This window comes from Colius striatus, chromosome 4 (assembly GCF_028858725.1).
Source record: "Colius striatus isolate bColStr4 chromosome 4, bColStr4.1.hap1, whole genome shotgun sequence".
NCBI lineage: Eukaryota > Metazoa > Chordata > Aves > Coliiformes > Coliidae > Colius > Colius striatus.
The window spans coordinates 77,622,132-77,636,128 of record NC_084762.1 but is presented as its reverse complement, the minus strand read 5'-3'; the positions used below and the strand labels follow the sequence as shown (position 1 = coordinate 77,636,128).

General features: G+C 34.3%; 1 protein-coding gene across 1 annotated transcript in view; it reads right to left on the bottom strand.

Moving 5' to 3' along the window:
* ZFPM2 (zinc finger protein, FOG family member 2) overlaps positions 1 to 13,997 on the bottom strand; it is a 303,713-nt gene that overhangs the window by 228,205 nt on the left and 61,511 nt on the right. Inside the window, exon 3 of the mRNA XM_061995326.1 lies at positions 2,394 to 2,495. Coding sequence (XP_061851310.1) covers positions 2,394 to 2,495 — 102 coding nt within the window. The remainder of the gene's footprint in view (positions 1 to 2,393; positions 2,496 to 13,997) is intronic.

Sequence of the window (13,997 nt, the reverse complement as noted above, 5' to 3'; positions counted from 1 at the left end):
AAAATAAAACTCTAATGTCAGAAGCTTAATTTTGACTCTCTATGAGTAAGTTATTGCTAATGAATAACTCTCAGAACTTCAGTTCCTGGCAAGTACTGGTAGTGAAAATAACAATGTGTTCCTTTACTGCTATAAAAAGAAAAAAAAAACCTGAAATAACAAAACAGATCTACCATTTATATGAATTGTTGATTTGATACAGTTTAAATTATCAGTTGACAGCAATCTGTATAATGCAGAACACAGCTATTGCTCGATTCTGAGAGAGCTCCATCTCTGTAAGGAGACCAGGGACAAATCAGATAACAGAATGTATGGTCATCTGTTCTTTGAGGTAGCACCTCTACTTCAAGTTGGAGAAGTTGTTGAAGAGAAGGTTTTAATGGTTTTATTTGTGCTGTGCTAAAATATGTTCCTAACAAAGCAAAATATTTTGTAATACATCTTTTTTCAAAGATCTAAAATAAGCTATCTTTGTACTGCACAGTCAAAAAATATCTTTTGATTGTTTATTGTTTCTTTTTCTGCACCAATAAATAACCAGATTCATTTCCAAATGCATGAATGATAGAGATCAGGGCATGTGGTGTGCAACCATTCCTTTCTTCACATATATTATACTCTTGTAAGGAACCAATATATAAATAAAAGAGAGCTGCTTATTACATGGTGGCATTCATCAGTCTTCTGAAGTCAAAAGGAATTTTCCCACATTCTGCTTTAACAGTCAGCTTTATCCCATATCAAAGCTACCAATAAATATAACAAGTACACACATTTTACTGTTAATAAATATTTTTTTCCCACCAAAACAAAAAGTACTTCTTTTACTCTATGCTGTCATAAAATATCTTTCTGAAATTTCTAAATAGGATAGCTCATAAAAAAGTACTAACAGTCCACAAAATGCATATTACACTATGCTGAAATACACTTAAAGCAATACAAAAACCTGACAAAAAATCTATTTCAGATAGAGTTTATTTATAATAAAATTAAAAACTAGTCATATGTTAATCACTAATAGTTTTCAAGTCTACTATGAAGCTGGAAAAGTTCATTCTGCTACATCTGAAGATTTTTTTTCTATTATTTTAAATCTACTGTAGTGGATTGTAACATTAAATATTGTTTTTTATGTAACACCATAGTGCTTTATATAGAACACCAACTTATTTGTGTATTACCATTAAAAACATTTTAAATGACATCATACTAATTAGATATCCTATGTCTTCATTTTTGTTTGCATTATATTTTCCAGCTCCTGGTTTCAGAAAATTGCCATTAGTTTTGTTCTTCTCTTTGTGAAGAGCACACGGTAATTTGCAAAATCAAGCAAGGATGAAAATGTGATTGAAACTTGGGATTTTTTCTAATGAATTGTTATTATTATCATCATCATCATTATCATTACTACATTATAATCTGTTGATAGAACACTTCCTAAACTCTTTTCTGATAGGCTCATCTTTTTTAGGGAAAATTTCTGTAAGAGATATTGCTATTCCAAGAGTATGCTTGGCTTCAGAAGTGTGTTTTTCAACAGCACTATTAAAATATAGTCAATATAATAGATTTTTTAAGGCCCGTTCCAGAGTCCATACCCCTGAAAGCATTGCATTGAATTCAACTGCAGAATTGCCTAATTGAGAAATACAATTTATCCCTTTGTCTTTGGTACTTTTACTGAGTATTTACATATTTATATTGAGCAAACACTTGGAAAGGATTCTCATTTTACCATCACATCTTATATCTCAGCAATGTTACCCTTTGGACCATGTTCATTGTGCATAATAGAAAACGATACTGTGAATTACTGTTTTAATGAGAAGTTCTAACACTTCACTGCCTGCAGTCTAAGAGTTTCTCTTTGAACTTAGATCAATGACCAGGTGTGTTAAATGATTCCTATCAGGCTAAACCAGGTAAACAGTCCTTGAATATGTCAGTAGATACCATACTTATTTGTTAAGCTTTACATGTTGCTAAATGTAGGCATAAAGCTTGAGAAGAAACACAGACGTTTGGTTGGTGTTCTGTCATCAGAAAACAGTAGAAAAGCTTGTACCTTAATACAACCATAGAACAGACAATCTACTGATAAATATTAATTCTAAAATTCTAAGCAGCAATAACATTTCCCTTTATTTCAAGTAGGTCTGTAAGGCATTTTATGTTCAACAATTTACAAAATAGTACAGCCAACACTATTTTCTACTGAAGAACTTTATCTTAGTACTTATCCATCAATCATAAAAGGATAATAAAAAAATAGTCAAATAAAAATCACTGTAAGGCATAACATATCTAGTAAAATATCAAAAGATACTGAAATCTACCAATCTAGCTTAAGAAATTTCTCTTGGCTTCCAGATGTTTCTTCCTACCTGGCCCATCCCAGTCTTCAGTCTCCACAGCAAGCTGCCCTGGTTTCTCTGACCTTGCATCACCATCAGGTTCTGCTGCCTCCCGGATGCCTTCTTCATTGCCTGAAAAATATTAAAGAAATACTGCATTGATGTATTTCAATAGCGACTTTTAGGCATAGCTCCCACAATATGTGAACTGCTTACATGAGTAAGTGGAAACACATGCATGTCTCTAAGCAGAGAGAAAATTAAAAATAAATATTATCAGACATGTAAACAACTGTGAGTTCCCAGTCATTCAAACAAGCTCTGAGTATCCAATCCTTCTATTTCTATGAAGAGTCAAATCTTGGAAATCAGTGTTTAGTCTATACGATTTAAAAAAAGAATCACAATTTGCACCTAATTCTATCAAGTACGCATACATGAGAGAAAGAAATCAGCTTGTTACTCCCCAGGAACATACGCTTTCAGTTATGATTTTTTCTCAAATTGACACCTGCTTGCTATCCATGATGGATTAATGACAATACACAAATATGGTCCACTAAACATTCTGCCTTTTCAGGCAACTAGTGGAAAGCTACTCTATGGTATAAAAGCATTTAATAAAGGTCACAACATGCCATCAAGTCTCTATGACAATTTTCTCTCAATCAAGTTCTCTCTGAGGAAAGGCAACATTTCTGATGAACTTCAGAATTTTCACCATTCAAAAGTACCTGAGAACATCTGCCTTCAGTAACTAACCACTAAACTGTTGCATAATTTTTCACACATGGAAAATTATAATAAGGTTAATTTTTTAAAGATAACCATTTAATTTTTATTTTAAGAACTCCTTGTTGAAAGTGCAGCTATTTCAGTTAAACATAGATTCTAGGCAAGCTCCATGCAAAAATACGTTGAAACAAGGAGGGACATGTTTTAGTGGTGGACATGGCAATGTTAGGTTAGTGGTGAGACTTTATAATCTTCAAGGTCTTTTCCAATCAAAGAATTCCATGATTCTATTCTATCAACCATTATAAAAACTAGGCACTAACAGAAAATAGTGTTTCCACAGTAATGTGTTAAAAGACATCTCCAAGGGCTTATCCAGGTTAGTATTTTACTACATTTGTAGATTTTTCTTTTTACTACTAATTAATCAGAGAAGCTATAAAATAGGAGGACACTATAAAGAATGGAAGAAAAAAATCCCCACAATTAACTCTATCAATCAAATAGGACTGAATGACAGTTTAATTTTTTTTTTTTCAATCTTGAAGCAAACTTTAAAAAACTCTGTCTCACAGAAAACTGTCAGCAATAAAAGGAAAATGCCGTGAATTTCAGAATCTAAAAATCTGACTGTTGATCTGACCATAGGAGAGTAATAAGGAGCAAAAAGAACAGCAATTAAGCAGTATCTTTTAATTTTTTTCTCACTCATGATAACAAAAGCTTTTATTAGCAGCATAGGTAAAGAAATGTGATTACAGTAAACCATGCCAGATCCCCATATGTTATCACTGGAGCTATATTTATGCCAGATAAGACTGTGAACTAGAGTTTTCAAGTACATGATTATATACACACTATTAACATTATGTGCATATTTAACTTCTTATAATAACACATTCTTCCTTGCGTTTATAAAACAAACTTCTTTTTTTTCAAATCCTAAGAATCAGAGCCTGATAAACTACTACTCATACAAATAGAATACTATATTTATTCCAGACTTCGATAACAAAAAGATAGTTTGATATTTGTACTACTAAAAATACAGTCCAATGTATTCACAGGCACTGAAGGACAGCACAAATAGTAAAATATTTCTGTTAAACACAGTTTATTTTTACACAGGCATTTGAAGTTCAAATGCTTCAGTTCAATATGATGTTACTTTTCAGAAGACAGTCCTATATACTCACATGCTGAACGACCTATAAAGTTGTTATAAGTAGTTTTGCAAATTACTTTTAACCATCTATCTTATTTTGAATTAGCATTTGTATAGTCACTTTGTAGTAAGTAAACAGACCTATGAGGGTTCTTTTGGGTGGACCACAGAAAACTCTTAAAATGCTTTTTCAATGAAGTTTTATACTAAAGAATTTGTTTTTTCTTTCACTGTACACAATAGATCTTTGTCAACTAAATCAGAACAACAATGAAAAAATTAGAAAGAATTAGAATCCTTTCAGATGGAGCCCAGGAACAGAAAATTTTAGCTACAGAATAGAAAAGTTTTTACAGGTTTTAAGATATACAAAGCTATATTAGCATGCAAATTTGAGAATTCTTTCAATCAGTGCAGCCAATCAGTGTATCAGACAAACAAAACTGTTAGAATTGAAAGAGAAGGAGAAACATATGTCAAAAGAGTGGGCTGAAGAGCAAAAGGACATTATTATAGCTAAGGTATACAACCTATAACACACAGTAATTACGTATTTGGAAAATGAGGAAAGATCTCTACATGTATGTTAGCAGATGGCTTAACTTTTCATAAACTTGCTTTTTTCAGAAGTGTTTCAAAGGTCCCTTCCAAACCCTACCATTCTATGACTTTACGATTCTATGAAGTATGCTGCTAGGTGTTTTTCATGAATTAATGCAAGTCTTGTGCAATTAGAGTAGAACAAAATATGTAGAATTTACATTAAGGAAAACTCTGCTTTGCATCTAGACGTATTTTTGGTTTCATTGATAATTTCTGTTACACCAAGTCCATGCACTACACAGCTGACACATCACAACACTGATTTCTCCTGTTCTGGCATACTGAAGCAATCTTTCTATGAAACCAACAAATGGTTCATTACTGTGGGCTTCAGAATCCATCAGTAAAGCCAGTCTATCCTGGGCTCAGCTGAGTGTCAAGGTCAGACGAAAACGGACAAGCAATTGAATTCATTTGGCGCTGGAGACACTGCAACTTTAAGAAGTCAAAAGGAGGCTTAGCACAAGAGCTGATAACAAAACACATCTCTCAAGCTTTTTTCTTTTCTTTCCCCTTACTTAATGCTAACATTTGTTTAGTACAAAGGAGTTTATTTCCTTGCAGAATTTATTTTCTTTCTATTGTTTACTCTTTTTGTTCATTCATTGACTATTTTCCAGTCTCAGTAAGACAATTTTTTTAATATTATTTTAAAAATTGATTATATTTTTCTTCAATTTACAGATGTAGACATTTAATTGGATCCAGGACATTATCTTTTTTCTCTCTTCTAAGTGAAACCAATTGCTTTTTGCTTTATATATACCATTCACACTGCTATTGACCTATTGATTCCTTTCTGATCACATTGTTTTGGTTTTTTTCTCATGTTTATTTCTTAGTTGCTCAATTACATTTGGCATCTAAGTTAAAGGATTTTTTACCATCAACACAAAAGAGTAGTATAGGAATACCACCAATGACAAAATCTCTACAATGAAGCAAAACATGCTACTGTCAGTCTTTCTCTCTGACACCTAAAATCAGTCAGGACATTACTGTGTGAAAAAAAACAGACTCATATGAGTAAGAATCTGTAATATCATAGAGTACAATTAGTCATGAGTCAATTAAGCCCTTCTACACGTTCAGCTTTATTTCTATAGCTGGTATTAAAACTACAATTTGTGGAGAATTCATCTCTTCCAACTTTAGATCTCTGAAAGTTAAGCTAGTCCAGACTAATTATGATGATGCTCTTACAGACAGGGAAGAGAGAAACCTTCACATTGACTCATTCTATTTGAGGAAGCCTGAGATACAAGACCCCTCTTAGTGTCAATGAAACTTTAAATGATTCATCAGAGCTTAGGCTAGGAACCTATCTTTAGCCAGCTAAAGTTAGGTGAAACAAATCTCTGCCTTAATACTGAAATGCTGAATACACAAAATACTGCTTAACTAAGAGGAAAAAAAAGTCTTATTCAAACAACTTAAATACAGTAATACGAATAGAACTTTCATCTTGACCTTACTAATTCCTACCAGAATTAACTATTTCTGTTGCTCTTCAAAAACAGCTCAATGTTTTTAAACATAATTTATAATTTCCTAGTGCTTATCCAATACATGCAAATAAGCCACTAAATCTACTGTAATTCAAGGTGATACAGTTGATCAGAGAATCTGAAAACTGTAAAAGAGACATATTACCAGAAACATGAGAGGGAGAACTCTAACATCTCTGACAACACTGACAAGTACGAAAAGAGAGACTTGAATATTAAGAAGTAATTTCACTTTAATCTTTTTAACAAATTAAATTTTTCCCAATTTGTACTTAATCAGCTTCTAACACAAGTAGTTGAGATATTTTAAAGCAGCACATGGGTTAGCAGTTCTTCTCAACTCTGCTGTTTTAATCCATGTTGTTCCTATCAATATTAGGCTTTTACAGAAAGTCTTGTACAATGTAACTATTGAACTCGCTTTGCTAGGAATGTTATAGCATGTTAGTCACTCTATAATGTATTTTGCAATCAGCTAAATCAACAAAGTGTTTTTAACAATGAACAGTTCAGAACTGACAGATCTACTTTCTTGTTCACAACTGTTTATCACACCAGAGATATCATATATATTTGCCAGGTGCTTCCTATAGTTAGGATACCTTCACAGAAGCCGCGCACAAAAGATAAGGTCATAAAAGAGATGAAAAATGTGCAAGCTTTGTACACTCATGGTTTTATCATCAGACAAAATAGCTTTGGATGAAGGACTGTACCAGTCACAAACAGCACACGTCAGCTTCTATTAGAGTGAGGGAACATTAGAAGTTTGAAATTCAGTTTGTGTTCATTCTTCCTGGCAGCATAAATGTAAACTTAAATTGTTAACATCCTAATACAGCTGTTTAGAGTGATACATCACTTCTCAATTACAATAAATCAATTTAGACATGAATTCTTACAAAGCCTGTAGTGTTCTGTACTGCCAAAAGAGAAAACAGACATGATGCAGAGACTTGGGGAGTCATTCACTGTAGACGTACATTAACAAGCCACTGTAGCTGGTCGTGAAGGGGAAAGCTATCCTGAGGACATGGGGGGAAGAGCTCTCCTTCTGCTACAACCTACAGCAACAGTAATTCCAGATCCAACTAAAAAAGGGTTCCGAGACTGTACATGTGACTAGATGCCAGAGCTTCAGAAACTAAAATTAGCATTCAAAAATTCTCCTTTGTATTTGCTTTAACACAATGCCTATTACCAGAAACACAGCTTACACATACTATAATCTTCTTCTTGAATCCTAAGAAACACACTGTAAACTGAAAATCATTGCCAGGAACCTCTCTTTAGAAGCCCTCACACAATTTTGAAATAAATCATAATCAACTTAAAACACAAATGAAATATATTTAATTCATTTAATGTAATGCAGCACATTCTTCTTAAGAATAGTAATGACATCTAACAGCAGTTAAGTGTCCTTACCTCTTTTAAGAACATTTTGTGTATTAATTTAAAAAGATCTAATTTTGATGGCAATATAAGTTTTTTTTTAAATATGAAACATTCTGGATATAAAATATTTGTAAATAATGCAAAAAAAAACCCAAAACACATAAGCTTTTGGTATCAAAATAAAACTCTGAGAATAAAGATATTAAATAAATCTGGAAATATGTTTCCAAACTTTACTATATTTGGCACTCTTTGAGGACAAGGTAAAAAAATATAGTGACTACAGTGCCATGAAAATGGGTTAATTCTACAAGCCCTACAAGGATGGAGAGAGATCTGGTGCTATCACTGCCAGAATCTGTTATCACTCCATCTGTTGTATATCAGAAATAATTTCAGTGAAGCTCACCGAACCAAGATATCCTAGTATACAAATACAGTAAGTCTGAGGACAATCTGGCCCTCAGATGATTGATTTGCTAACATATCTGAAAGAAATCAGCACTCGTACATGTTAATCCACTGCATTTTATTTCAGATTATATCAATCATCTCAATACTTTCCTTCTTTGAAAGCAGTTATTGTTTTCTGTCATGCTGATTACCAATTGTAATTTATCCTGGGATAAATCTCATCTGAAAACACGAGCCAGCATTGTGTCCTCGTGGCCAACAAGGCCAATGGCATCCTGGGATGCATCAAGAAGAGTGTGGCCAGCAGGTCAAGAGAGGTTCTCTTCCCCCTCTCTTCTGCACTGATGAGACCTCATATTGTGTCCAGTTCTGGGCTCCTCAGCTCAAGAGGGACAGAGAACTTCTGGAGAGAGTCCAGCACAGGGCCACCAAGATGATCAGGGGACTGGAGTATCTTTCATACAAGGAAAGGCTGTAGGAACTTGGGCTGTTTAGTCTAGAGAAGAGGAGACTGCAGAGGGTTCTCATTAATATTTACGAGTATATAAATGATGGGTGTCAGGAGGTTGGGGCATCCCTTTTTTCTCTCGTATCTAGTGACAGGACAAAGGGTAATGGGATGAAGGTGGAACAGAAAAAGTTCCATTTAAACATAAGAAAAAACTATTTTACTGTGAGGGTGATGGAGCCCTGGCACAGGCTGCCCAGGAGCATTGTAGAGTCTCTTTCTCTGGAGGTCTAGTGCTCCTATGCAACCTGATCTAGGTGGATCTGCTTTGGTTGGACTAGTCATCTCTAAAGGACCCTTCCAAACCCCACCATTCCGTGATTCTATGATTTTATTAAATAACTGTGTTTCTAGCTGCCCTAAGCACTTGTAATCTTATTTATCCAGCAAATGTCTGAAATCATGCACTGTCTCTTATACTAATTTTTAGGAAAGTTCTATGAATACTCATGTCTCAGTGAGCACCTACTTGGGTATAAGTTGTTAGCTCTCCAAAATAATGATCCTGAAACTATTTTGATCCATATTAAAATCTCCACTTTAATACAATGACATCTTGACACAATGACATTTCATCACAATGATCATGTTAAAAAATGGTATGAATTATTTCTAATCATTTCAGCAAAGGCATTTTTCTCTGGGAATTTTTTTCCTGCACTACCTACACTGAGTCTGGCCTTCGTCTTTCTCTAAATGTTTGATATCTTCTCATTATCACACTGTTTGTTTTTCAAGTCTTTTCAAGACAAGGATCACTCATTCAAATATATTTCCAGAAGAACAGTTAAGTGTTCTTTAACTTGTATTCCAAACTTTCCTGCTATTACTTTTATATTTATCCTGATTTTTAAGGACTAATAAATTACAAAAGAGTATCATTCAGATACACTGGCTACCCAAATCTTCTATCAGTTTGAAAGGGTGGAGGGAAGGGGGAAGGAAAAAAGTCTTGGATCTTTTAAATCTTCCTTCATTAAAACTTCAAATACAAAAGCTCTATTAGACATACTCAAGTACCAACCTGGAGTTCAAAATTATGTAGCTCTAAGCAGTTGACTAGAAAAGCAGAAGCAGCACATTTTTAAAGATATTTAGATGCCTGAAACAAAGACTGTTGGTTAGTATAACTCTCAAAAATTATTTCAATGGAAATCAACATTCCATGAGATTCTAAACCACCCTGCAGAGGAACAGAGAGATTATTTCAGAGATACTCTAGTAAGTCTTAAAGTTTGAAGACTCTTCTGCAACTTTATATTTTGTCTATTAAATACCAATTTTGTTCCTTCTCCACTGCAGAATTACATCTCATATGAGAATTCTTCATCTAACCATGAAAATCTCATTTTATAGTATGCAGCTGAAACCATTACCCTATACATATCCCATTTTCATGTGATTTCCTCCACACAGCTCTATAATGAGTATAAATATATATATATATATATATATATGTTCTTACAAAGTGAAAACAGATCAATGCTTTTACTTGAAATAATCAGTACTCCAAGTGCTTCAGTATAAAAACCCTGTAATTGGAGGTATGTTTCCACACATATGCCGTATTATACATGGTTTAAAAACAATGCAGACTTCCATAAGTCTAACCCAAGAAAAAGACTTAGCAGTCACAAATAAATGCTTCTTTTTCTCTTACCTACAAGAATCTAATCAATTATCTTAGCAATATGTATCTGACAATGTCATATATGTGGCATTTGCTTCATTTATTTTTTTCTGATTTTTTTTAGAGTTAAATTACTGACAATATGTCCACTAACAACTTACATAGCACACAGCCTATGAGGATCTCTGCTTTTTGGACCCAGTTTGACAATAACTTTTTATGGAATGTCTCAGAACTCTTAAAAAATGTTCAGAATTTTCCAGTCAGGAACACTAATGAGACATAAAAAGAAAAAAATGGACCTTCAATACAAATAAAATTAATAACATGAACTAAGAACATAGTGAAATTTGTCAACTGTCAATTTGTCAATTTCATAACTTAAAAAGATTACTCTTGTTAATTTGCAATTCACATTCTGTTAAATTTGAGCTCAAATTTTAGTTTATGCAAGTTCAAGTTTTGTGACTTTCTAGAAAGGAGACATTACAGTACTACTTATAACCAAGTAACTGCTTTCTCATAGCTGTGATAGAATTCACAATTTCCTTGTTCTTAAGAAAACCAAAATATTCTGACTGAAAAGCCTGAAGTTGCTTTGATAAACTGCTTAAAGTTGAGTAAGCTGTTTAAGTGTTTCTCTTACTTCATAATTCTGTACAGTTACAACAAGGTTTTCTATGTGGACCTATGCATTTTATTCTCAAAACAGCTTACTTGCTTCCTTCTCAGAAACAGTTTTCTCCTTGATAACAGATTCTTTAATTTCTTGATTAAAATAAGAGTTTGCTTCTCTACCTTAGGTTAAATCTTTATCGCACTGAAGCTGATGTTAATGGTAACATGTATTTCAGGTGGACTAAATATATGGTCTGAGAGGTTTACATCTAGGTTAGCAGCAAATAGAAAAAAAGTATAGGATAGACACTCTCATACTTGTTTTTCATAAAGTCTTTCTGTGCTCTTAAGTGAATGGTGAAAAAAAATCACTCAAAGCTTTTCAGGCATCTCCTTTCTCTTCCAGTAAGAAAACAGGTGGTCCTCTGAGCCGCCACAACAGGAGGAAAATGAGAAAGTACAAGAAGAATAAGGTAAAAGCTTTTCAGAAGAAAAAGGTCTCTTTATATCCTGCCAAGATTTAGTAATTCTGACTCAGCACCCTTCAAAGTCTATTATCAGAGAAGCCCCTTCCTGTCTTTGTCTTTCCCCTGCATTTGATATAAAGTATTGAAGATGCACAGGATTTTATTGTTCCAGCTGAATGTATAGGAATCCTTGCTCTGGGAAACACAAGAATCCAACAGAAGTTCAAAAACATGCAAAGAAGTCAGTAAAAGGTAATTACTGCATTTTTTTAAGGAGCAGCGCTGTGAGCTCTTACATTCTTGTTATACTAAGAAATAAAAATACGTCATCATACATACATGCCCTCTCCTGTCTCTGCTTATGAAAAAGAATTAATGTGCTCTTCACTTACTCCGAAAACCTACAGAAAGAAAATATAATGAATCAAAATAATTTTCTTTAAAAAAAAGGAATATGAGCTTCAGGAAAAGTATTGCCAGGGAAAGATAATGTCAGGCACAGAGAAGGGGGGGTGTCTGGTGCCAAGTAAAGCCGAGGGCTGTGCAATCACCTCTATCAGTGCTCTATCAGTGTCTACACTCCAGCCAAATCCAGAGAAAACAAGGAGTCAAAAGATTCAGGTCAATAAGCTTATAGGCGATTTGCACAAACAGCTCCTCCAGCAAGGTAAAAAACAAAGTCATATTGGCTTTTCTTTTTTATTGCTTCTCTTTGAACTCTCTGGTCCAAACACACCCTGGAAATGTCAGTGTTATATGCAAGATTTTAAAGAGCTGAGCTGCTTAATCCCGTTAAGAAATAAGAACAAAGTTGCCTGTAAAGATCTCCTTATTGAGCTCAAAGTGATTATGGTATAGCTGCCTTCTGCTGATCCTACTTTCACTTGCTATAGCAAAAGAGGTAGAAATTTGTCACGAAATCCATTACTGAAAAGGAAGGAAACACTATTGATTAAAAGGTTTATGTTTTTTTTAAAAAAGGCATATATCTTTTTGATCCAGAAACAAAAACTAGCAAGTGTATTGTTAGTCATTACATGCCTAACATGAAAGAAGCAAAGAATATTTACACAGATGCACACAGGCATATACATATAAAGTCATACTCCAGAGGAACGAGACACATACAGAAATCATTTTCAAGGTGTTAAGAGTTTGGCTAGTATTATAGATGGTAGCGTGATAGCTTTGCATATGAAGTATGAGGGGAAAGATTAATGCACAGAAAAAATTAGCTTTGTATATGCTTTTTCTTACACAGAGAATCACATTGTAGCTATTTCCCCGAATCTCAAGCCTGGCTGCACAATCAGGTCACATGGTTTAACATACAAAAATTCCAGTCCTCAGCTGGTCTGGCAGGCTAATGACAGAATACTGTACATGAGCAGAAAACTTCTATCAGGTTTTGAGCTCATCTCCTTCTGTCCAAGGAGAACACAAGAACGAAGAAGCAGGTATGCACAGCACAGCAGCAGCAGTACTCACTATGCAGAAGGTCGTGCATTCCTTGAGTTCTCTTCTTGCTAACTTTAAACTGCAAATGAGTTTCAGACCATAATGGATCCCCCTCACCTCCCTCTTACTCCACAAATAAAGATCATCAACATATCAGCAATGGCAACCACGTATCAACACTGATTTGCTACAGGCATACACAACAGTTTGTGCTACAGATCCTAAAAGCATTGCATCATGAAACAATCCATCTTCGTCCCACATTATGTATCCCCCATTATCTTCCCACAAGATCAAATGAAGCACAAATAACAGTGGGAAACAGAAACCAACTGCTTTCCAATCTGTCACCGGTAGTCTTAAGACCACTGATGAGGGCTGGTACCAATGCTACCTTGTGGTGAAAACACTATGGGAAAACTACATGAGGAACAATCACAATGGACATGCTACAAGCAAAGAACAGTAGAATTCAACAAAATTGTCTTGGTAAGCATGGCATCAAGATATGGATATGTTTTCTTTCTCTAATTCCTTCATTTGTCTCACATTTTCTCTGTCAATTATAGTCCTCAATTTTCTTCTCTTGTCTCTTTCCTTCTCTCAACACAGCTACTTAGCTATCTACTAATCTCAAGTGATCTCTCTCACTGCTCAAGATAACTTTTCCTTTGAAAGTTAATCCCTCGTTGAACACTTCTGCTAGGAAGGTCACAAGGAATTGTAATTTGTTTAGCTAGTTCAAAGAATCAGAAAATCTTAAGGGTTGGAAGGGACCTCGTAAGATCATCTAGTCCCAACTCTCTGCCAGAGCAGGAGTTACAAAGAGGCTTCCATTAACATAATTTTCTTATTTCTGCCTATAAAAGACAAAAGTTGATCTGTATATACTTTCCTCTAGCTTCCATAGTAGGCATTCAGCCATCTAGTTCATCATTCTTCTAATCGGACACAGGCTACTATCTCCTTATTCAGACTATCTAAACACTGATGTTTATCTAATATTTTTTTTAGATTTGAATTTATTCTGAATTAATCTTAATCTAGGACAGACTGATTCCAGATATCCACTATCTGGACAGTGAAAACATCTTCAACAAATGAGGTTCTAGGATAATGCTTGCGTGGAC